This window comes from Neovison vison, chromosome 11 (assembly GCF_020171115.1).
Source record: "Neovison vison isolate M4711 chromosome 11, ASM_NN_V1, whole genome shotgun sequence".
In the NCBI taxonomy this organism is placed as follows: domain Eukaryota; kingdom Metazoa; phylum Chordata; class Mammalia; order Carnivora; family Mustelidae; genus Neogale; species Neogale vison.
Window position 1 is genome coordinate 134,948,024 of NC_058101.1, and position 25,997 is coordinate 134,974,020.

General features: G+C 40.7%; 1 protein-coding gene and 1 pseudogene across 1 annotated transcript; both read left to right on the forward strand.

Annotated features, from left to right (window-relative positions):
* Positions 1-2,201: 2,201 nt before the first annotated feature.
* On the forward strand, positions 2,202-2,890 carry LOC122919065 (annotated as a pseudogene).
* Positions 2,891-6,039: 3,149 nt separating this feature from the next.
* On the forward strand, positions 6,040-14,890 carry LOC122889550 (tripartite motif-containing protein 60-like). The gene is made up of 2 exons (XM_044224790.1): positions 6,040-6,488; positions 13,018-14,890. The coding sequence occupies exon 2, from the start codon at positions 13,348-13,350 to the stop codon at positions 14,767-14,769; it is 1,422 nt and encodes a 473-aa protein (XP_044080725.1). The 5' UTR covers positions 6,040-6,488; positions 13,018-13,347; the 3' UTR covers positions 14,770-14,890.
* Positions 14,891-25,997: the final 11,107 nt, after the last annotated feature.

The window sequence follows — 25,997 nt, forward strand, 5'->3', positions numbered from 1 at the left end:
TCAAATACAAATACAAGTAAACCAAAACAAAAATATTTCTAATTCTTTAGTATTTGGTAAGATATTTTAATAATATTAGCTTTGAAAAATAAAAAACTTCCAAATTTGTAATGTGATAACAAACAAAAACAACAGGGGTGCCGGGGTGGCTCAGTGGGCTAAAGCCTCTGTCTTCCACTCAGGTCACGATCTCAGGGTCTTGGAATAGAGCCCCGCATCAGGCTCTCTGCTCAGCGGGGAACCTGCTTCCCCTTCTCTCTCTGCCTGCCTCTCTGCCTACTTGTGATCTCTCTTTCTGTCAAATAAATAAATAAATAAAATCTTTAGAAAAAAAACAACGCCAAACAGGGTGCCTTCTGTTAAAATAGCCCTCCCTGTAATGAGATTGTAGATGATTGTTGTCCATGTTGTTTTCAGAGTGTCTGAGCCTCTTTTTAAAAAGTATTAATTTAGGAGGGGAACTAGGGTGGCTCAGTCTTGATTTCAGCTCAGGTCATGATCTCAGGGTTGTGAGATCAAGCTCTGCACTGGGCCTGAAGCCTACTTAAGCCCTCTCTCCTAACTCCCTAGTTGCCTTCCTACTCTCTAAAGAAAAAAATAATAATAATACATATTACTTAGGTTTACCATTTAATTTTAAAAGTGCGCTTGAGGGGAACCTGAGTGGCTCAGTCAGTTAAGCATCCAACTCTTGATTTCAGCTCAGGTCATGATCTCAGGATTGTGAATAGACCCTGCATCAGGCTCTCCTCTTGGTGGGGAATCTGCTTGAGATTCTTGAGATTCTCTCTCCTTACCTTTTCGTCTGCCCCACCCCTCTGATGCATGCGCTTTCTCTCTCTCTCTCTAAAAATAAACACGTCTTTAAAAACTTAAAAAACTGTGAGCCACAGGGTAGCTTAGTCGGTTAAGCATTTGCCTTCAGCTTAGGTTATGTTCCCAGGATCCTAGGATCAAGTCCCACATTGGGCTGATTTATCAGCAGGGAGCCTGCTTCTCCCTCTGCCTGCTCTGGCTGCCATTCCCCCTGCTTGTGCGCTTGCTCACTCTCTGACAAGCAAATAAGTAAATAAACTCTTTTAAAAATAAACAAATATGGGGCGCCTGGGTGGCTCAGTGGGTTAAGCCTCTGCCTTCAGCTCGCGTCGTGATCTCGGGGTCCTGGGATGGAGTCCCGAGTTGGGCTCTTTGCTCGGCAAGGGGTCTGCTTCCTTCTCTCTCTCTCTCTTTGCCTGCCTCTCTGCCTGCTTATGATCTCTCTTTCTCGTCAAATAAATAAATAAATAAATAATCTTTTTAAAAAAAAAAAGTGCACTTGCTAAAAAGGGAGAGGAGGGAGGGAGGAAAGAAGGGACTCAGACTTTTGGAAAGTAGTCTCCCTATAACTCTATTGGATTAAGCATTATTTTGCCATTATTTAAAAGATTTTATTTATTTGACAGAGAAGGAGCACCAGCAGGGGAAGACCTGAGCCAAAGACAGACACCTAATCAACTGAACCACCGAGGCACCCACCCATTTTTAGATGAAGAAACTGAAACTTCAAAAATGGAAGTAAACTAAAATCACACAGCTAGCAAACTGATACAGCTGGAATGCAAATCCAAGTGCCTTCCAAAATGTGCTCCTAAGTATTAGGATATAAAAGGAGTTTTAAATTATCAAAGCCACATATTTTATAATAACATGGAATAAAAAGTAGTTTCCTGACCTGCACCGAAAACTGGAGCAAATTTTCTAGTGTGTAGATTTTTGCCCCCTCTTGGAGACAGATCGCTGTGGTGGTCACTACTTCAGCTTACCTAGCCAGAGTCCTGTGTGTCCATCCATGTGATTCATACTTAATTCAACAAAGTTTGGATTAATTCCTTCTCAACTGTCCTTCTGCGCTTTCAAGGAAACTTGAAAATCATTCTGTTGGCTTTAACTATTTATTTTTTTATTAAAAGATTTTTTTACTTATTTGACAGATGGAAATCACAAGTAGGCAGAGAGGCAGGCAGAGAGAGAGGGAAGGAGGCAGGCTCCCTGCTGAGCAGAGAGGACCCTGGGATCATGACCTGAGCCAAAGGCAGAGGCTTACCCCACTGAACCACCCAGGCACCCCAGGCCCATAGATTTTAGTTTAGTTTAGTTTTTTTGTTTGTTTCTGTTTTGTTTTTTAACTTTACAAATGATACAGCTCTTTCTCAACTCCATCTTCAAGGTAGTGGCTGCAGTGGCTGTGGTTCAGTCATGAACATGCAACTCTCTGTCCGTGCCCAAGAGTGACACACCCTGGAGGTGACTGGACAAGAGATGGTCGCCCAGATTAAGGTTCATGTAGCCTTGCTGGAGGATATCACTCCAGAAGATCAGGTTGAGCTCCTGGCAGGCCTACACCTAGAGGCTGAGGCTACCCTCGATCAGTGTGAAGTGGTGGCTCTGACCACCTGAAGAAGCCCACTGCGTGCCTGGAGACGAAGTCCATGGTTCCCTGGCCTGCACTGGGAAAGGAAGAAGGAAGACTCCCAACGTGGCCAACCAGGAGAGAAAGAAGACAGGCAGAACTAAGCGGCAGATGCAGGACAACTGGCACTCTGTCAATGTTGTGCCCGCCTTTGGCAAGATAAAAGGCCCCAATGCCAACTCTTAAATCCATTGTAATCCAGATTTTCCCCCAATAAAGCCACTTAGCTCAGTCAAAGAAAGAAAAAAAAAAAAGAAGAAGAAGAAGAGGAAAGAAAAAAGAAAGAGCTTTTCAAATGAAAGAAAACAAAATGGACCACTTATACCTGCTGCTTCTAAATCTCATTTCTGCTTTCAGGGAAACAGAACTAGTCATTTTCAGATGAATTTATATAGTGTGTGCATATATTTAAGATTTTATTCATTCATTTGAGAGCAAGAAGGAGTATAAGTGGAGGGGGCAGAGGGAGAAGCAGACTTCCTGCTGAACAGAGAGCCTAACACAGGACTCAATCTCCAGCCTGGAGATCATGATGAGAGCTGAAGGCAAATACTTAACCGACTGAGCCACGCTAGATGCCGTGTGTGTGTGTGTGGGGGGAGGGTTAACACTACATTTGCCACGTCAGATGTTAGTGCTTTAGTTCATAAAAATCTTACTTAGTCAGGGCGCCTGGGTGGCTCAGTGGGTTAAGCTTCTACCTTCAGCTCAGGTCATGATCTCAGGGCCCTGAGATTGAGCCCCGCATCAGGCTTTCTGCAGAGAGCCTGCTTCCCCCTCTCTTTCTGCCTGCCTCTCTGCCTAGTTGTGATCTCTGTCTGTCAAATAAATAAATAAAATCTTTAAAAAAAAAAATCTTACTTAGTCTCCAAGAAGTCAAATTGTACTGTGTCATGAGCATGCTATAAAGACGCACACATTTGTGTCTTTCCACAATGTCAGCTTTATTCAGTCATAAAGCAAGGTTAACAAAATTGTAAAGCAGGTTGAGGATTCCAAACTCCATGACATTTCACCATGCACTAATTTGTCTACTAACACGGCATACAAAGCCCAACACAAGTCACACAACAAACAAGACAGAGGGTAGGAAGTTAACGAACCAAACGGGAAGTCAGTCTGTGGGTGTGTAGTTGAGGTAAGTCTTGGATCTGGTCCAGGTCAGCTCTTGGCACTTACTGCTTATTATGTTCAAGCAGTGAAGGATCTCGGTTCTGTTCAGAGATCAGTCAGGCAGAGCCTTTGGTGGCAGCTGCCTTTTTTTAAGTGGCCAGACATAGAGGGGTCAATGTCTGAAGAGTCTGACAGTTTGCTGCCAAAATCTTCCCCTTTTAAAGGAATTTAATTAATCTTGGGCCCCTGCAAACCTTCTTTGCTTCTGCTTATCAGTTCTGGGGTGTCATCAACTGCTGCTGGTCTCAGTGCTATCTGGCAGCTGCAACACCCCTGACTGTTTGTGTCATTGCTTGACATGAGTGAAACATCCTATTCTCTATATTGTTACTGCCCCACCCCCATTTTCTGTGTGCTAGATGAGAAACAGGTACAAAAAGATAAACTGCCAAAGGTTACACAAAGCAGTGCTTGGTGTTACATTCCTGTGAGCCTGGTTCTAAAGCCAGACCTTAACCATCACTTTTTCCTTTCTACATGCAGAAGCAAACAAATACACGTCTGTGTACCCATACATACACACATACATATATGTTTCATACTACATATTAAAACTTGGTCACGGGCCCTTGCAGGCCTTTACTTATACGCATGAGGGCAGGCAGAGGAAGAGCAAGCTGCTAAAACAAGATGGAGCAGTCAGAGACCAAGAATACAAAGCATCCAGAGAATAACAAGCATGAAAAATCATCTTTGGCTGAGAAACCAGATCACTGATCAACTAGGAAGAGTTTCAGGCCTTACACAGGAAGATTAAGGGTGAAGGCCAGATTGCTTCTGAACTAGTCTTGTGGGATGTTAAATAATTGTTTTTTAAAATTTATTCATTTTATTTGACAGAGAGAGAGCGCGCACAAACTGGGGGAGCAGCAGGCAGAGGGAGAAGCAAGCTCCCTGCTCAACAGGGAGACCCATGCAGGGCTTGATATCTGGATTCTGGGATCATGACCTAAATGGAAAGCAGATGTTTAACCGACTGAGCCACCCAGCCACCCCTTAAATAATTTTTTTTTTTTTTAAAGATTTTATTTGTTTATTTGACAGAGATCACAAGTAGACAGAGAGGCAGGCAGAGAGAGAGAGAGAGGGAAGCAGGCTCCCCGCTGAGCAGAGAGCCCGATGCGGGACTCGATCCCAGGACCCTGAGATCATGACCCGAGCCGAAGGCAGCGGCTTAACCCACAGAGCCACCCAGGCGCCCCCACCCCTTAAATAATTCTTAAAAGCAATGCGTTGAGAAGAAGAATCCAATGCCTAACAATCAACTCCTTCATTAGCATATAGCAAGTAGGCTGGCCCTGTCTGGTTGGATTATGATGTACCCTACAAAGCATGGCCAGCCTTTTAGGATTCGGTGTCATACCAATATCATAAATAATTTTTTACATCATGAACTGTGATAGGAAATAACTCAAATTTTCTATCTCACTGTATTTAAATTAAAACCATGTGCTCATCCCACAATAAAAGAACAAAGGAAAAGAGGGTAAGCTCTCACCACGAGCAATTCAAAAGGTTTAGGAAGCACCACTAACAATATTTGGTGAGGAATCTCTAATTCACACCTGTATTTTTTTTTTTTAAGATTTTATTTATTTGACGGAGCGAGAGAGGGAACACAAGCAGTGGGAGTGGGAGTGGGAGAGGGAGACGCTGGTTCCCCACTGAGCAGGGAGCCTGATGCGGGGCTCAATCCCAGGACCCTGGGATCATAACCTGAGCCAAAGGCAGATGCTTAATGACCGAGCCTTCACACCCGTATTTTACTTCCCACCACTCACCACTTCCCAAAATTCTTAAGTCACTGAATTGTAGCCAATTCTCTTTTCAAAATTCAAACTTTATTGTATCATGGTAAGGGTTTAAAATGCTTCACTGGAGAGGGCACCTCGGTGGTTCCCTAATTTCAGGTTCCATATTGTGTGTAGGGATTACTTTAAAAAAAAAAAAAGAAAGAAAAGGAAAGCTTCACTGGCTTTTCTTTACACTATGAAACCGTATTGACTTTATAAAGATCAAATTCTCCATTTTGCCTGAAAAGTATTGCAGCAGCTTTTCTGGCCTAGCTCTTCGGCTTCCCAAAAGCCATTTTCCTTCTTTTCTGCTTCATACCCCTCCCTACTTCCCCCCTGAGGTGCCAGCCGAGGGTACCGAATCTTTCATTCACCGAGCTCTTTACAGTTACCAGCCTCCTCACTAGCTCTTCCTCCAGCATTAAAGACTTATATGAAGTAACTCAAATCCACGCCTTAAATTTCACCTTAAATATCACTTCCTCAGAAGGGACTTTGGGTGAGTCAGAGTTGAGGTGGGGCATAGTTCTACAGGGTGGGACGGACCCACCCACTAACCCACAGAGATGCAAATTGATCCATTAAGGCGAAGGCTTCTCTTTCACTTCAAAGCTTACGCTCTCCTCACCCGCCATCCCAAAGTGACCAAGTCTGACTAGAACTCTGCCTTCCCTTAGTGTCTGAGACGAGGAAGGTGTTCTTTTTAAAACCAACCTGAAATCTTACTGTGATCTTCAAATTGCTCACAGGAGTAAAAATTATAAGACTATACAAAAGGTTGCCACTGAGAAAAATCAGTTGATGACAACAGCTGCTTGATGACTGAAGGAAACGTCCTCAGCAACGCTTGAAAGCTCGTCCCAATCTCCTTGGTCACTAAGGGACAGGGAGCCTGAGCGGGCGATTACCTACCCACTTCCGGAGCGACAGCCAATCGCCGCAACGGTCGCGGGTGCGCTTCTGGCGAGAACCCGCCCATTCACGCAGATGAGGGCTCCGTGTTGAATGCTGAAGCGGGCTCTGGGGCGCCGCATTTCTGGTCTGAGAGGTGCTGAGTGCGTCATCGGTTCCAGGTAAGCCGAGTGGGGTGTCGTGAGGGTCAGCTGAGCAAGGGCCTCCTCAGCATCTGCTGGGCGCCAGACCTCGGGGTCATAGCTTGTCTTAACACTGGGTCTCCTCAGTGTGGCGAGGGTCTTGTGAAAACGTCAGCTCCGTGTTCTCAGACATGTGGAATCAGGATGGGAGTGGTAGCCATGTTTCAGTTAAATTTTCAAGAAGATGTTGGTTTGAACGAGAATTGTGAAAATGCTGGATTACTGCCAAAGAATATCGTCTTGGGTGGAAGAGAGGAGGGAGGCGAGATGGGAAGTTAAGAGGATGGAGTGGTAGCCACCGTTCAGAAACCCACTACTCCGCAGTGCGTACACCTCCTGGCCAGTTGAAATATCCTTTAACTCACAAAGATCTTACCATTGGGAATGAACCATTTCACTCTTGAGATGAGCTGGTTTAGGCTCAGGCATGTTAAGAGTCCTTCAAGGTGGTGGTGGTTGAAACTGAGAGCTAGAAATCTACCACGGGTTCTCTTTACTCATTAAATACTTCTTGAGCGCCCATTGTATTCCCCAAGAATAAGAATAAAGCTGGAGACACTTTCCCACCAAGAAGCTCACAGTCTGGCAGAAAGAATTGGACATACCTGCTAAGGAATTTCAAAAATTATTGTAGAATCAAATCAGAACTACGATGTATGATTGGGTGGGGAGCTAAGCAAACAGGCTAGGACCAGATCTTGATGGGTCTTAAAGCTTTATTTTTCTTAAAGCAGCAGTTCACAAACTGTGGTCCCTTAAGCAGCAACATCATCTGGGAACTTAGAAAAATAAAACACGCCAACTGAATCAGAAACCAGGAATTTGGCCCAGTAGTCTTTTTTACCAAGGTGTTTGGGTAATCTTGATGCTATCTAAGGTTTGAGAGCTACTTTCTTAGAGTAATAAAGGACTAGTGGAATGTTTTAAGTGGAAGATAAAAGGATTATATTTATATTTGGAAAGATCAGTATAGCTACAGAGTTAGGGAATTGATTGGAAACACCATTCTGTTTTGGAGTAGAAAGGAGACTCCTACTATGGTGGGAAGAGAGAAAAAGACAGTCAACTGGGGTGGTAGCAGTCTGTTCCCACAAAGCTGGTTCTTTTGGCTTTATAGTCTGTTAATGGCTTTATTCTGGAAAGTAGGGAAAACTGACCAGTGTGTGCACTTGGAAAAAGTGGGGCACAATGATTCCTGGAGTGAGTATCTATCTAATGTTCTTGAACCCTACTGAGTCCCCTTTTTTTGCACATACTTTTTTAAAAAGTTACTTTTTTTTTCTTGATTTTTATTTTCCCATTATCCTTTGCAATTCAGTATGCTGTTTTATTGGGCAAGATTCTTAAAACTTCTTCAGCCCGTTTTCTAATCTCTGACCATTCTATGCAGCCTCACCCTGAACCCAATGGACTCCACATCTTAGCTTACTCAGAAGTACCTGTTTTGGGGGCTCAGGAGCCTGTAGTTCTTCATCTCGGGGTTGTGAATTTGAGCCCCACGTGTGATGTAGAGATTACTTAAATAAAAAACTTTTTTTAAAAAAGTACCCATTTTGAAAGTTGTTTTTTTGTTTTTCAAGATTTTATTTATTTATCAGAGAGCAAGAGAGACTGCACATGCAGGGGGAGAAGTAGGCTCCCTGCTAAACAGGGAGCCTGATGTGGGGCTCCATCCAGGGACCCTGGGATCACGACCTGAGCCAAAGGCAGATAGATGCTTAACCAACTGAGCCACTCAGGTGCCCTCCATTTTGAAAGTATTAGGCAAGAATGAGAAGTCACTGAAGCCTTAGTCATTAGGTATAACATAATGTGAACGAGTAGGAAGAGTAGCTTGGAAGAGACTATGCTTTATTTATGTAGTTCTGTGTTATTGGAATTTATTACAAATTGAATGTATTTTAATATAGAATTAAAAGTTCATTTTAAAATTCTGAAGCTCCTCTCCTGTGCCTCCAAAATCAGTGCAAGAAAATTTCCTACATCACATTATTAAGTGAACCTGGTGGAAGCTAATGCCTTTACCAGTCATGAAGGACTTAGCAACTATATGAGACATAGCAACTTTTTAGGTTTAATATCAGTGCTTTTTTTTTTTTTTTAAAGATTTTATTTATTTACTTGACAGAGAGAGAGATGACAAGCAGGCAGAGAGGGAGGGGGAAGCAGGCTCCCCGCTGAGCAGACAGCCCGATGCGGGGCTCGATCCCAGGACCCTGAGATCATGACCCAAGCCGAAGGCAGTGGCTTAATCCACTGAGCCACCCAGGCGCCCCTTAATATCAGTACTTTTTATATTACGTGCCTACACAGGCGCACGTGCACGACTCAGAGATACTGTGGGATCAGTTCCAGATCACTGTCAGAAAGCAAGTCAAATGAATTTTGTTTCTCACTGCATATAAAAGTTACATTTGCCCTATACTTTAGTGAGCAATAACCATCTGTCTAAAAAAATCAGTGTACATACTTTAAATAATTTAATGCTAATAATGCTTACCATCATTTGAACTTCCAGTGACTTATAATCTTTTTGCTGGTGGAGGATCTTGCTTCTGTTTGATGGCTGGTGACTGACCAGGGTGGTGGTTACTGAAGGTTGCGGTGACTGTGGCAGTTTCTTAAAATGAGACAGTAGAAATTGCCACTTTGACTCTTCTTTCATGAATGATTTCTCTGTTGACATGTAATACCGTTTGATAGCATTTTAGTTACAGTAGAAATTTAAAAATTGGGAGTCTATCCTCAAACTTTGCTACTGCTTTGTCAACTGAGTTTATTATTTTTATTTTTTTTTAAAGATTTTATTTATTTATTTGTCAGAGACAGAGGGGGAGAGAGCGAGCGAGCATAGGCAGAGAGGCAGGCAGAGAGAGAAGCAGGCTCCCTGCCAAGCAAGGAGCCCAATGTGGGACTCGATCCCAGGATCCCGGGATCATGACCTGAGCCGAAGGCAGCTGCTTAACCAACTGAGCCACCCAGGCATCCCTGTCAACTGAGTTTATGGCATATTCTAAATCCATTTCAACAGTCTTCATAGCACCTTTACCAGGAGTGGGTTGCATCTCAAGAAACGACTTTTTTCGCCTTGTCCATAAGCAGCTACTAACTCTTTTTTAATAAAGATCTATTTATTTATTTATTTGACAGACAGAGATTACAAGTAGGCAGAGAGAGAGAGGAGGAAGCAGGCTCCCTGATGAGCAGAGAGCCCGATTCGGGGCTAGATCCCAGGACCAGGACCTGGGCTAAAGGCAGAGGCTCTAACCCACTGAGCCAACCAGGCACCCCAAGCAGCTATTAACTCTTAATCCGTTCAACCACAATTTGTGAAAACAAACCAAAAAAAACCTTGGTATATGAAAAGTACAGTCCTGTAAAGCATGATAAAATAAGGTATGCCTGTATGTGTAGTAGAAGTATGTGATTTGAGCTAGATTTCTGAGAGCTTTTGAGATTTTATGAGCTGTCTTATAATACTTTTTATTGCACCTTTGTTAAACGGCAGGCACTGTGACATGTGTGTTAATTCTATTTTCATGTTTAATAATTACAATATGAGATAGTTATTATTTCTTACTTTGTGGGGAAAAAAAAAAACCCTGAAGTTCAGAGAAACTAATTTGGCCAAGGGCATACAGCTACTTAAGTGGCAGAGTTAGATGAAGACCCAGTTCTATTCGGTATTGCTGCTTCTCGCTGTGTGTTGTTTTTGCTGTGATAGTGTTAGAATCAATAAAGCCCTGTCCTTCCTCCTAAGTGTTTGAATATGTTATCAAATGTGAAGAATTGTGACTATATCAAATATGAAAAATATAAGTTGCTTTGAAATAGATGTAGAGGGATGCATAGGATTCTGTGGGAGTGTGAAGGAGGGACAGTACAGCTTTGTGATTATCGTGCCAATTGATGCAATGTTGTATGAGTGTACTCAGATTATTGCAGACTCGTTTTTTACAGCTCTAATTGAGGATAATAGTAGCTCCTAATTTATAGGGTTGTTCGGAGAGTTTAATTCAATCAGTGACTACATGAAAGATCCTAACTTAGTGCCTAATACATACTAAACCGTCTTAGAGAAAATTTGTCTTGGAGTCTCCAAAAGGAGCAGAACTTAATCCCAAGGAAAGAAGGGAGGAAGAGGTAATGTATAACCAGTTGAGTCATTTTAAGCAGGAAGGAGAACATAACATCTCTGTTTAAAAAAAAAGAAAAGAAAAAAAACTACTTTCGGGGACCATAGGCAGGTGAAGACAAAGATAATAAGGTATGAAGGGTGAAGGGCTCTGAATGGTAAGCCAAGGGGAGTGCTTTGTCTTGACTGTTGGTGAGTTATTGACAGGTTTAACTGAGAGGAAATGTTTAATCGTTTAAACAGTGATGGTATGAGGGATAAGTTAAAATTATATAGCAAAAACCAGTAGGTAGTGTGGAACTTGGGAGAGTCCACCAGGACAAAGGTAGAGGCAGAAGACACTATTCTAGATTGAAAGTTACTTAAGGGTGCTAATAAGTAAATGTAACATGTGGGCCCTGTTTGGATCCAGGTTGAAATAAATGTAAAATAGAAAGGTGGGGCACCTGGCTGACTTAGTAGGTGGAGCATGTGACTTTTAATCTCCCGGTTGTAGGTTCAAGCCCCACGTTCAATGTTGGGGTAATGTGAAAAATAAAATCTTTAATAAATAGCTTATTGGCCAAGAATAGTATATATGTTGGCTGCCATTTTTGTGATCTCCTTATTTAAAAGGGGGTTATAGGGGAGCCTGAGTTAAGCGTCTGCCTTTGGCATGGGTCATCATCTCAGGGTCCTTGGGATTAAGCCCTGCATCAGGCTCCCTGCACAGTGAAGAGCTTCTCCCTCTCTCTCTGTATGCCACTCCCCCTGCTTGTGCATGCTCTCTCTGTCAAATAAGGAAAACATAAATAAATAAGGAAGTAAATAAATGTTACAATCCCCATTTTTATAGTTTGCATTTTTTTAAAAAAGATTTTATGTATTTATTTGACAGAGAGAAATCACAAGTAGATGGAGAGGCAGGCAGAGAGAGAGAGAGGGAAGCAGGCTCCCCGCTGAGCAGAGAGGCCGACGTGGGACTCGATCCCAGGACCCTGAGATCATGACCCGAGCCAAAGGCAGCGGCTTAACCCACTGAGCCACCCAGGTGCCCCCAACCCCCATTTTTATAGATCAAAGAAATGGGATTTTTAAAAGTTATATGGGTTTTCCTGAAGTATACACTAAGTAGCTGAACCAGGATTCAAATGTAATAGACTTTTTTCTTTTTTTTTTTTTTTTTACTTACTGTGGGGGGAGAAGAAGGGAGGGAAAGAGGCAGGCAGAGGGAGATGCAGGCTTCCCGCTGAGCAGGGAGGCCAATGCAAGGCTCGATCCCATGACCCAAGCTGAAGGCAGATGCTTAACTGACTGAGTCACTCAGGCGCTCCAGGTGTGTTGGGTATCTTAAAAACAAGCCGGGAAATTTTCTCACTACTCTTTCTTTCTTTCTTTCTTTTCTTTCTTTTCTTGCTTTTCTTTCTTTTCTTTCTTTCTTTCCTTCCTTCTTTCTTTCCTTTCCAGATTTTGTTTATTTGAGAGAGAGCACAAGCAAGAGAGTGTACAAACTGGGGAGCAGCACAGGGAGAGGGAGAAATAGACTTCCCACTGACCAGGAAGCCCAAAATGGAGCTCAATCTCAGGACTGTGAGATGAAAGGCCATTACTTAACTGTCTGAGCCACGCAGGTGCCTCTCTCCCTAACTCTTTTTATTTCGAACATTTAAAACCTTTAGATAAACCTTTTGCTTAGATGCACCAGTTTCTAACTTTTTGTTACACATCTTAAAATTACTGAGACTTCTGAAAGTAAGTTGCCACCATCAAGATGGTGTCCCTGCCCACCGAAGTATATATTGCCTAAGAACAAGGATGTTTTTACTTCTTACCTATGGTAAATTAATATGTTAACATGATTTAATACTGATAGAATATGAAATGTAGTTCATAAGTAAAATTTTCCCATTTATCCCAGAAATATTCTTCTGGTTTATTTTTTAAGATCCCAGACTCAATCAGGTATTGTGTATTATATTTTTGTCTGTCATATTTCTGAAACTTTTTTGTTTTTCATGACATTTACATTTTGAAGAATACATACTGATTGTCTTGTAGAATGCCCCCCCATTTAAGTTAGACTACTTGTTTTCTTATGACTGGATTGAGATGGAATTTTTTTTTTTGCAAGGCTATCTTACAGGTTTTGTTGCTGTTGTTGAAATATGTGAGATGAATGACTATAACTATGAATTCCTGTTTTGTTTTGTTTTTTTTTCAATCATTTTTCAATGATTTTAGCATTTACTGATGAGTCTTATGTGACTGTTTTAATACATTGAGGATTGTGGTGTCATATTTTTAACTTCAAAGATTCCTAGTCTTGGACCTACAGGTACATGCTTGCTTGCTTGCTTGCTTTTTTATTAACATATAATGTATTATTTGTTTCAGGGCTGCTACAGCTGCTTTCTTGAACAGGAAAGTCATTAAGCCTGACTTTATAGCATTGAGTGGGAAGAACAGCAGCCCAGCTGATACGTTCTAGTATGCAATAGACTGCAGCCTGTGGAGTATTCTTGGCAAAAGACTCTAGAGCTAAGGGGCAGTGGGATAAACAGGTTTATATGGACTATCATCAACATGCCAATCCAGTGAAACTGGAAGCTGGTCAGTTTTCAAGGTCTGTGGGAGGATATCATCCACTGTTCGTTAGCTGGATCTTGAGCGATAGAGAGCCAGGCTTTACTAAAGGACATACCTTTCACCTTTACTCACGGCTCAATGGAGTTTATGACAGCCCTGGCAGACCTCCAAACAGGGGCTAGCTGTCCCATCTGTCTAGACTACTTGAAAGAGCCAGTGACCATCAACTGTGGGCACAACTTCTGTCTCTCCTGCATCAGTATGTTCTGGAAGGATCTAAATGGTACTTTCCCCTGCCCCTTTTGCCGTTACTGCTCTCCAGAAAGGAAATTCACAAGCAATCCCCAATTAGGCAATTTGATTGAAATTGCTAAGCTACTACGGGTAAGAAGAAGCAAGAGGAAGAGGAAGGAAGAGAAGCTTATATGTGAAAAACATAATCAGGTTTTGACATTTTTCTGTCAGAAGGACCTAGAAGTTTTATGTCCACAGTGTAGTTTCTCCACTGATCACCGGAGTCACTATATTTGGCCCATAGAGAAGGCTGCTCCTTATCATAGGAAAAGATTGCAGAATTGCATTGAACCATGGAAGGAGAGAGTAGAACAAGTTGAAAAGGTGATAACTATGCAGAGCAGAAAATCATTGGAGCTGAAGAAGAAGGTACAGTGTAGGAGAGAAGAAATAAAGTCTGAATTTGAACAAATTTTGTTGTTTCTCAAAAATGAGCAAGAGATTGTTCTTCGGCAATTACAAGATGAAGAAATAGATATTTTAACAAAACTAAATGAAAACCTAGCAACATTTTCAAGTCATCTTTCCACATTAAAACATCTATCAAAGGAGATAGAGGGTAAATCTACTAAATCAGAGCTGGAATTACTGACAGATGTTAAAAGCATCTACCATAGGTATAAAACCTTAAAGGCCCCTGAGCCTTTTTCATTCCAATTAAAGGAATATGGTTACCATCTTGCTCCACAATATTCTGGCCTAAATAAAATTATCAGCAGATTTCAGGTGGATCTAATTCTCGATCCTGAAACAGCACATCGTAAGCTTATTGTCTCAGAAGATAGAAAAACTGTCCAGTATGGAAATAAAAGGCATAACTTACCTCATAACCCAAGGAGGTTCTATCTCTCTCCAGCTGTTCTGGGTTCTAGGGGTTATAATTCTGGCAGGCAGTATTGGGAGGTGAAAGTGAAAGATAAGCCTGAATGGATCGTGGGTGTGTGTAAAGACTCTCTTCCCAGAAGGAGAAAGAATCAGAAGCAACCAATTTTAGCACAGGATGGATTATGGGGTGTTGGACGATGTAGTCAGAGTAATTATATTGCATTGGGTCCTAAGAAAATTAATCTTCTGCCAAAAGTAATACCTAAAAAAATCGGTATTTTTTTAGACTGTGAATTGTGTGAGATTTCTTTTTATAATTTGAGTGATAGATCCCTTCTCTATATTTTTAACTATTATTTTACAGAAACACTTTGGCCTTACTTCTATACTGGAACTGACTCAAAACCTCTTAAAATCTGTACAGTGACCGATTCTGAATGATGAATTATTGTAAAACTCTTAACTTTTGTTTGTTTGTTTGTTTGTTTCAGGTGGTAGATAAAACTAAGCCAATGAATGTAGTCTCAACAGTTCTGTTGTGGTTTTTGTTGTTGACTTTTTGCTTTAGTTTTGTTTACTTTTAGTTTTCCCTTTAAACAACCAGAATGATTTTATTTTCATTTCAGCAGCTTCTTAAAAAATACGAGTATAGAGTACTGGCTCAGCCAGTACTACTTGCAGTTCTTGATCTCAGGTTGTGAGTTTGAGCCCCATGTTGCGGGTAGAGTTTACTTTTTCTTTTAAATGTGGTTATAATGAGACAGAAGAAAGAAAAATTAAGGAGTTGATGCCCATTTGCAGTTGCACCGGAAGCCATTAAGATTCTTAGGAATAGACCTAACCATAGAGATAAAGGATCTTGACTCAGAAAACTACGCAACACTCATAAAAGAAATTGAAGAAGACACAAAGAAGTGGAAAAATGTTCCATGATAAGGGATTGGAAGAACAAATGTTGTTAAAATGTCTGTGCTACCTGGGGCAATCTATAGATTCAGTATAATTAAATCCCTGTCAGAATACCATAAACTATTTTTTTTTATACCATCAACTTTTATCACAGAGCTGGAACAAATAATCCTAAAATTTGTATGGAACCAGGAAAGACCCCAGATAGCCAAAGGAATGTTAAAAAAGAAAACCAAAATTGGTGGCATCACAATTCCAGACTTAAACTGTTGCAAGGATGTAATCATCAAGGCAGTATGGTACTGGCACAGGAATAGACACATAGATCAGCGGAACAGAACAGAGAGCCCAGAAATGTAGCCTCAACTCTATGGTCAGCTTATCTTCAACAAAGCAGGAAAGAACATCCAGTGGGAAAAACTCTTAAACAGATGGTGTTGGGAAAATTGGACAGTCACATGCAGAAGAGTAAAACTGTACCATTTCCTTACACCATACATAAAAGTAAACTCAAAATGAAAGACCTCAGTGTGAGACAGGAACCCATCAAAATCCTAGAGGAGAACACTGGCAGTAACTTCTTCAACCTCAGCTGCAGCAACTTCTTGCTAGACACATCTCCAAAGGCAAGGGAAACAAAGGCAAAAATGAACTATTCGGACTTCATCAAGTTGAAAAGCTTTTCCACAGCAAAACCGAAAGACACAGAATGGGAGAAAGTATTTGCAAATAACACGATCAGATAAAGGGCTGGTATACAGAATCTGCAAAGAACTTAACCAACCTCAACACTCAAAAGAACAAATAGTCCAAACAAGAAATGGCAGAACACACCCAAGTGGCCAGCAGCAATTTCATGTGAAAATGTTCTCAACATCACTTAACCATCAGTGAAATACAAATCAAAACTGCAATGAGATACTGCCTCACACCAGTCAGAATGGCTAAAATTAAGTCAGGAAATGACAGATGTTGGCAAGGATATAGCGAAAGGGGAACCCTCCTACATCGTTGGTGGGAATGCAAGTTGGTGCAGCCACTCTGGAATACAGTATGGAGGGTCCCCAAAAAGTTGAAAATAGAGCTACTCTGTGAGGCAACAATTGTACTACTGGGTATTTACCCCAAAGATACAGAAAGGGGACACCTGCACCCCAGTGTTCATAGCAGTGTCCGCAATAGTTGAACTATGGAAAGAGCCCAGATGTCCCATCAACAGATGAATGGATAAAGAAGTGTGTGTGTGTATGTGTGTATGATGGACTATGACTCAGCCATCAAAAAGAATGAAATTTTAAAAAATGAAATCTTGCCATTTGGAGCAAAGTGGATGGAACTAGAGGGTATTCTGGTAAGCGAAATAAGTCAATTAGAGAAAGATAGTAATCATACATCTCACTGAGGAGTGGAATTTGAGAAACAAGTCAGAGGATCATAGGGGAAGAGAGGAAAAACAAGATGAAACCAGAGAAGGAGACAAGTCATAGGAGTCTTAAAATCATAGGAACAAACAGGGTTGTGGGAGGGGAGCGGAGGGATGGGGTAACTGGGTGATTGATAATAAGGAGGACACATGGTGTAGTGAGCACTAGGTATTATATAAGACAGGTGAATCAGGTCTGTACCTCTGAAACCAATAATAAATTTGTTTAATTAAATTTAAATGAAAAATGTTTGAAAATGTGGTTATAATGCCTGTTCTATAGGCACATTACGGAATCAGTTGGAGAGTAATTGTCAATAAAAGTCCATATTTTTTTCTGTATTGCATACATATTTTGCCTATATATATATATATATATATATATACATACACACATACACAGACACTTTATGAAAGTCAGACGTGACCATTCCAGGACTATGAGCTCTGTAAAGGCAGCGCCTTTGCACTTTATTCTGTTTACCTCAATATTTTCTCTAACATGTTTTGTTGTTTTTATCTTGTGTATTGACTTAGTATTATAGAAAATGAGGTAATACCCCCACCATATACATGCAGCATATACTTATTATTACATTAGGTAAACACAGTAAATCATCTTTCCTCTGATAATGCAGAATTTAAGAAACAAGGCAGAGGATCATAAGGGAACGGGAGAAAAGAAGAAACCAGAAAGGGAGACAAACCATAAGAGACTCTTTAACATTTTATTGACAGGTCATAAGTAAGCAGAGAGCAGGGGAGAAGCAGGCTCCCCTCCGAGCAGAGCCCAATGCAGGACTCCATGCCAGGACTCTGAGACCATGACCCTGAGCTGAAGGCAGAGGCCCAACCCACTGAGCCATCCAAGCGCCCCGCATAAGAGACTCTTAATCTTAGGACACAGTGTTGCTGGGGTGGGGCGCGGGTAGACATTGCAGAATGTGTTGTGGGCGCTATGAGTTGTATAAGCCGGATGAATCACAGACCTGTACCCCTGAAACAATCTTATGTTAATAATAAAAAGAATGGGAAGGAACGTAGGAGTAGAAAAGAAAAAAAAATCCTCTATTCCTGTTTGGACACTGGACCTGTAGCTATCTTAAGCTACCATCCTTCATTTCATTTTAGGGACTGACCTCCTTCTCAGAATCCCTTTTGATTAAATCTTCTAGGTTCGTTTTTTCATTCATTCTTTTTTTTTTTTTTTAATTTTTTTTTTAACATTTTTATTTATTTGATAGAGATCACAAGTAGGCAGAGAGAGGGGGGAAGCAGGCTCCCCGCTGAGCAGAGAGCCCCATGCGGGGCTCGATCCCAGGACCCCGAGACCATGACCCGAGCTGAAGGCAGAGGCCTAAACCATTCTTTTTCAGAGTTTGTTACTTGAGCGAGAGCGAGAGCGTGAGCTGGGGGTGGGGGACAGGCAGAGGGTAAGGGACAGCACATTTCCTACTAGGTGCAGACCCAGGACTCAGGTCATGCTTGAGGCAAAGTCTGATGCTTAATTGCTTGAGCCCTGTAGGTTTTCCTTCTTAGGCGTTTTCTATTCTGAAAATTTAATCTCTCAGTAGATAACAAAATTTAGACCTGTATCAACAACAAAGAAACACTGTTGAGTCTCTGATTGAAGTTGTATTGAATCTAGATCAATTTGCATAAGATTCACATCGACAATATTGAGGCTTCTAATCCATGTATCCATTTATTTGACTATAACTTCTCTCTGCAATGTTTGTAGTTTTCAGTGTACATGATAAAACATCCTGTCAGATTTATGCCCAAGTACAGTCCACTAGGTTTTTACAAAGATGATTTTGTTATTTTCAAATAGACATTTTAGTTGCTTGACAGTCTTTAAGTCCTTTTCCTTTTTTTTTCTTTTTCTTCCTTTCCCCACCCCTCCCCCCAATTGCACAGACTAGGACCTCCAGCACAATGCTAATTCTTAGAATTTTATAATTGGTTTTACCCATCATTTTACTGCTCCTATTTCCTCAATGATTTTCATACCTTTTTCTGTTTTATTTAAATTCAGAGTATTGTTAGTTTCAGAGGTAGAGTTCTGTTGTTCATCAGTTGTATATAACACCATTAGAGAGGACTCATTACATCACGTGTTCCTAATGACCATCACCCTGTTACTCTGTACCCCCATGTTCTTCGCTCCCTTTTTTTATTACTTACGATACCTCTCAGTCTTTACATAAAATTACTTAATACTGGCAATGCAGTATTCTTTGATCTTTTCCCCACTGATGTTAATTAGTTCATCTTCTGTAAATAATGTACAATTTATACATATTTATACTTTTAACAAAATAAGACTATTGAACATAATGAGAAAAAACTCATGTATCCTTGGCCCTAATGTTAATAGAACATTACCAACACCTTTGAGGTTTCCTTTATTCTCCTTTTCAATTCCCAACCTCTTCACTTCCTGGTCCTGTCTAGTTACCTCTGCTATTTTTAATTTGATAGTCTGTTGTTTCCTGACCTTTTACTGTGTATGTTTATATCCACAAACAATATGTTAATTTGTTCCACATGTTTTTTAAGTTAACATAGTTAATTACAACATGTATGGTTAACACAGTGTTAATTTCAGGTGCACAGTATAGTTACTCAATTCTGTACATTATTCAAAGCTCATAAGTGTACTTTTTGGTTTCACATATATTTGAGTTTTACATAAAGTTGATTAATCATGTCTTGAATATTTTTCATTCAACATGTTCATGAAATTGATTTGTCATGTTTTTGCTTAAAGTTGTACTTTGTTTTCGTTCTACTTCTGATAGATACTCAGTTTGAAACTTTCAACAAACAACTGCTATGAGAAAATTACGCATCTGGTTTCTTTGGGGAGTGAGTTACTAAACTTTCATCTTTATTGTATAATAGCAAATTATTTTCCAGAGTGTTGTGCCAATTTATACTCCCCCCTCCAACAGTGTATAAATGTTTTCATTGCTCTGCCTCAAGAGTACTTGATTTAAATTATATATATACACATACTTTTTTTTTTTTTACTAATTGCAGTATGTTAAATGTTATCTCCAGTCTTAATTATTCCCATGATCTCTAATAGAGTATATTTTTGTAGTTTAATAATCATTAGTTTTTCTTCTGTCAAATACCTGTTAACCCCCCACCCTGTTTTCCTGTTAGTGTGTCTTAACTGATTTATAAGAGCTCTTTATATTTTCCTGGATTTTAGTCCTGTAGCAATTATATTCACTGCAGGTATCTTCAAAATTTATCTCACTCTTACTGTGCCAAAAGTTTGATTCAGTCTTCTTGAGGTTTGAATTCTTTTTAAAGATGTTATTTATTAGAGAGTAAGCATGAATAGGGGCAGAGGGAAAGGGAGAAGCAAATGTTCTGCTGAGCTTGGAGCCTGACAAGGGACCCCATCCCAGGACTGTGGGATCATGACTTGAGCCAAAGGTAGATGCCTAACTAAGCCACCCAGGTGCCCCAGAGGTTTGGTTTCTTCAGGAAATCCTCCCCTACTCTACTCCAGGGCCATTAAATAATCTGTATGTATACCTAATCATCTACTTGGAAGTTGATTCTGTTTTGGGGATGGGTCCTGCTTATTAACTATACATAATGTATGGATGACAAATGGTAACAACACCATTTATTGAGAGGTCCATAATTTCCCCAGCTTATTTGCAGTACCACTTGCATCTACATTTAATATGTTCTACTGGTCTTTTGGTCTATCCTTGGTCTATCCCAATACCATACTCTTGCAGCTCTCTCATTCTTAGTATCTGGTGACAGTTTTCATCTCTTCAAGGTTACCTTGACAATTCATGGCCTCTTCCATACAAATTTTAGCTTGCCATATTAAACACCATAACTTGGGGCTCCTGGGTGGCTCAGTGGGTTATGCCTCTGCCTTTGGCTCAGGTCATGATCTCAGGGTCCAGGGATCGAGACCCACGTCGGTCTCTGCTCAGCAGGGAGCCTGCTTCCCCCCTCTGCCTGCCTCTCTGCCTACTTCTGATCTCTCTCTCTCTGTCAAATAAATAAAATCTTTTTAAAAAAATACACACCATAACTTGGAGATTTTGATTTATTTGAAATTGTATTGAAGCTATAAATCAAGTTTGAGAAAACTGACACGTTTATTGAATTGCTTAATCCACGTATGCCTCTACATCTCTTTAAGTCTTTAAAGCTACTACAACATCCACCAGTGGGATGCCTTAGGGAAAACTAAACATTCTATCTCACATGACTTTCATGGGCTATTCCTGACATCAAAATTACTCAGCAGAATACTGAATATTAAGCAAGTTTGTATCTGTAGCTTCATTTCCATGAAAACCCTTCTAGTTCACATAGTAGCCCAAGAACACTTTTGGGTTCCCTGTGAGATGGTTCAGGTAGGACTAAATGAGACCTTGAGCAAATGAGAGACCTGCACTGACTTCATATCTCAAGAAGCCATTAAATTTTGTGACTGACCTGACAAGTGAGTGTGTTTCATGGACTGGAGATTGCACTGAAGAGTTACGTGGTCTGTGGAGGAAGCACATATACTAGATACACCAAAAGGGCTTTGAAATTCTTCAAACTTGTTAGGTTTTAGAACCAGTTTCCTTATCTTTAAAACTGAAAAATAATCTGCATTATAGGGTTGATTAAAGACAATGTTCCCAGCTGTCACCCTCAGTAATACCAAGACTACAGGCGTAGTCTCCCCTTCCTCCTATCAAGCTCAGCTCAGCTAAGCATTTTATTTATTTGACAGAGCGAGAAAGGGAACAGGAGCAGGGTTATTAGGATAGGGAGAAGCAGGCTTCCTGCTGAGAAGGGAGCCCAATGTAGGGCTCACTCCCTCGCCCCTGGGATCATGATGTGAGCCAAAGGCAGACATATTTAAAGGTAGACGTTTAAGGGCTGCACCACTTAGGTTCTCCAAGCGAAGCATTTTGTACTTGAAGAATAGCTCACCTGGGGGCGCCTGAAGGGCTTAGTCATTAAGCATCTGCCTTGGGCTCAGGTTGTGTTCCGTCTCTAGCTGTGTATATAGTGTGTGTCTCTCTTTCTGTAAAATAAATAAATAATCTTAATATAAAAAAAGAGCTCATCTGATTTCCTTTACAGAAGGGATTTGACTCACCTTTATTTTTAAATCTAGTTTTAATGTTTCAATTATTCGTATTGTTTACAAGATTATTTTACAGCCACTATTGCCAGCTTCTCAGAGGCCACCACTTCTCAACTCTTGTCCTTAGGGTGTTTATAATCACTAAATAACAGGCTAACAATAGTACTTGTGTATTTTTCAGTTTTTGATATTATCATTTAATGTCTTACTTTGGAAGATGAGAATTTAGAGCAGTTGTCACTCTTTGGTCCTCTCCTAATAGCATTCTTCATTTTCTGTAGAATGTTTTCTGATGTTTACAATATTTTGACTATGTTAGTGCCATTCACCTCTTAGCCATATATTATGAAATAATATTTTGTTTCTCTACAACTTTGCTTTGTCATAGTTAAAACAGTTCTATTTCTCATTGCCTTTGTTTCCCATGTCCTTATCCTTAGTTCATCCCCAAACTGTCCCTACAGTTCTCCAAATTTCTCAATTTTAACATCCTTAGCTTTCTACCACTTTGATTTTGCCAACTACTCTCAAGGAGCCCTGTGACTTCTAATGCAGACTGGTTCACGAAGCCAGCTGCTCATATAACATCTTGGGAATGCCATTGGCATCTCTTGAGTTGATTTTTGTGTTTCCGTATGGTTTTCCATTTGAAGGTTGTTTTTCATTGACAAGGCCCTTCAGTAGCTTCCTAATAGTGGTCCATGGGAAATAAATTTTTTGAGACTTTAAAAAGGATTTTATTTTAGAGGCACCTGGGTGGCTCAGTAGGTTGGGCATCTACCTTCAGATCAGGTCATGATCCCAGGGTCCTGGGATTGAGTCCCACATTGGGCTCCTTGCTCCTCGAGGAGCCTGCTTCTCTCTCTTCCTCTGCCTGACATTCCCCCTGCTTGTGCTCTCTGTCCATGTCAAATAAATAAATATTTTTTTTTAAAGATTTTATTTATTTATTTGACAGAGAGAGATCACAAGTAGGCAGAGAGGCAGGCAGAGAGAGAGAGAGGAGGAAGCAGGCTCCCTGCTGAGCAGAGAGCCCGATGCGGGACTCGATCCCAGGACCCTGAGATCATGACCTGAGCCGAAGGCAGCGGCTCAACCCACTGAGCCACCCAGGCGCCCCAAATAAATAAATATTTTTTAATAAATATTTCATTTTTAAGTAATCTCTATACCCAACAGAGGGTTTAAAAACTCATAACCTCAAGATCAAGAGTTACATGCTCCACCAAGTGAACCAGCCAGGCACCACTTTTTGAGATTTTCAAGTATGAAAGTATGTTTAGTCAAGCCTGGTATTTAACAAAGTTTCTCAGTTTCTGGTTTTGAAATAATTTATTGTTACATATTTCTAGCATTTTTTGTTGTGAAATATACTGTTAGGATGTCTGACATGTGTTTGAAAATACATTAACAGAGGGTGCCTGGGTGGCTCAGTCAGTTAAGCATCTGCCTTCAGCTCAGGGGATGATCCCAGGGTCCTGGGATTGAGTCCCACATCAGGCTCCCTACTCAGTAGAGCCTGTTTCTCCCTCTCCCTCTGCCATTTCCCCTGATTTTGCTCTCTGGTTCTCTCTCTCTCCCTCTTTAAAATAAAATAAAATAAAATGCATTAACAGAAACAATGTGCTAAAGCATGACAATACTGCATAAGAGTTAGTCAGTTTCTCTAATCAGGAATTCACATTCAAGGATGGTCAGTTGGCATTCCAAGAGCAAACTCAAGCTCCAAGTGCTGCAACATTGCTTCAGATATAGATATAGATACATATTTGTTTCAGTTATCTTCATTTCTCATATATTCTGAAACTATAATTAAACTAATGGGTTATAATGGACATAAAAAATGGGGTGAGTTTGATGAAATTAGTGGTATTGGACGTATATGATTTGACTGAAAGATGGGAGTTATTCACACTCTTGCATGGATAGGACAATAATGCTAGGGAACACTGTAGTCTATACCCAATGAAAAATGAGCCTGGAATTCCCAAACTGTCTGGCCATTGATTCTAAGGACACTGGTGACCTCACAGTAAGTATAATGTTAGATGAATTCTGGCTTTATGGAATTGTGTTTGCTTCAGGTGACCCATTGGTGTAAGATCAGAACACCTAAACAGAATGCTGGGAACACTGGTTTACCAACAAGGCTATATGAATGTGCAGAGTCTGCCTCCTAAGTAAATGACTATCTCAAATGTGTTCTAGAGGGCGCCTGGGTGGCTCAGTCAGTTAAACATCTGCCTTGGGCTCAGGTCATAATCCCGGGGTCCTGGGATTGAGCCCTCCTTCGTTGAGCTCCCTGCTCAGAGGGGAGTCTGCTTCTCCCTCTCCCTCTACTGATCTCTCTGCTTATGATCTCTCTCTCTCTCTCAAATAAGTAAATAAAATCTTTAAAAAATAATAAAATGCTGAAACCTACAACAACAAAAAAAGGACTAAGATAAAATGAAGCAATATGGTAGCACTTGGAGCTTGAGTTTGCCATTAGAACGCCACCTGACCATCCTTGGATGTGAATTCCTGGTTAGAGAAACAGACTAACTGTGTATACAGTATTGATTAAAAGTCATACTTTAGCACATAGTTTCTGTGGAGCATTTTATTTTATTTTGTTTTTTTAAAATATTTATTTGACAGAGTTAGAGAGAGAGCACAAGTAAGCAGAACTTCAGGGAGAGGGGGAGAGAGAGAAGCAGGCTCTCTGCTGAGCAGGGAGCCTGATGTGGGGCTCGATCCAAGGACCCTGGAATCATGACCCGAGCTGAAGGCAGCTTAACCAACTGAGCCACCTGGGCGCCCCGCATTTTATTTTTATTTTTTTTTTTTAAAGATTTTATTTATTTATTTGACAGAGAGAAATCACAAGTAGATGGAGAGGCAGGTAGAGAGAGAGGGAAGCAGGCTCCCTGCCGAGCAGAGAGCCCAATGTGGGACTCGATCCCAGGACCCTGAGATCATGACCTGAGCCGAAGGCAGCGGCTTAACCCACTGAGCCACCCAGGCGCCCCCGCATTTTATTTTATTTTAAAGATTTTATTTGTTTATTTGACAGAGAGCAGAAGGAATAGCCGGTGCAAATACTTTAGGAGAGATTGTAACTGGCCTGTAGGAATAGCGAGGAATTCAGGATGACTAGAGCACAGTAAATACGTGGGAGAATAATAAGAAATAAGATCAAGAAGCAGCATGGGCCTGAATAGTGTGGGACATGATTCTAAGGCCACTAAATGAGATAGGAAGTCAATGGTGGGTTTGGAACAGAAAAGCGGCACATTATGTTTTAAGAATCACTCCGGCTGCTGTGTTGAGGGTAGCCTGGAGGGAACAAGTTTAGAACCAAGAAGAGAAATGAGGAGGTTGTTGGGATAATCCAGGAAAGAAGAAATGGTGCTTGGACCAGTGATGGAGGTGGTTAGTAGTAGTCTCATTCTAGCTTTAGTGAGTAAGTTCTTCATTATGAATAAAGCATTGATGTTTCATTCCAAGCAGAAAAGACAAAAACCAAAAACTGTCTTGCTTTGCGTTTCAGTGGTACACCTCTCAAATGGCCGCTTTTGAACTACCATTAAGTCTTTGCCATTAACAATAATTGCAGTGAGCAATCGGGGGAGTCCCATACCCCGCAGCCAGTCACAGCTCAGTCTTTCCCCCTTTACCCTTCTCGAAAGCTCAGCTCACTGCTTCCTTAACCAAGAAAACCAGCCCCAATTCAAAAGCATAGAATCATTTCTGTGAGAAAAGAATTTATTGTTTGAAAAATCAGTAGTGTACTCCCAGCATCCTTGCCCTGCTCTGTCCCTGCCAGTTCCTGGTTCCTTAATATTCCTCCACCAACATGGTCACCCAGGAAACCAACTCTATAATATTCTTTTGCCCATTTTCATGACATCATCATGCTTGTTCCTGATTGTCCCTTTTCTAAACCTTCCCCATCACTCAAAATAAGGCAGTGGAATAGTGGAAAGAGCATACATTTAAATCCCAAGCTAAGTTGATCTATTTGTACTCATTACCAATTTATTGCCCCTTGATTTTTATCTTTTCAAAAAATCAGCTTTAGGTTTGTGGATGGTCTTCCACTGTTTCTAATTTTCACTTTAATTAGTCCCTTTCAGCTTTATTGATCTATTATTCAAAATAGTTTTTATTTTTATTTTTATTTTTTTTAAAGATTTGGGGCACCTGGGTGTCTCAGTGGCTTAA

Coding starts and splice junctions, on each gene's coding strand:
- LOC122889550 (XM_044224790.1), top strand. CDS start 13,348: ATGGAGTTTATGACAGCCCTGGCAGACCTCCAAACAGGGGCTAGCTGT.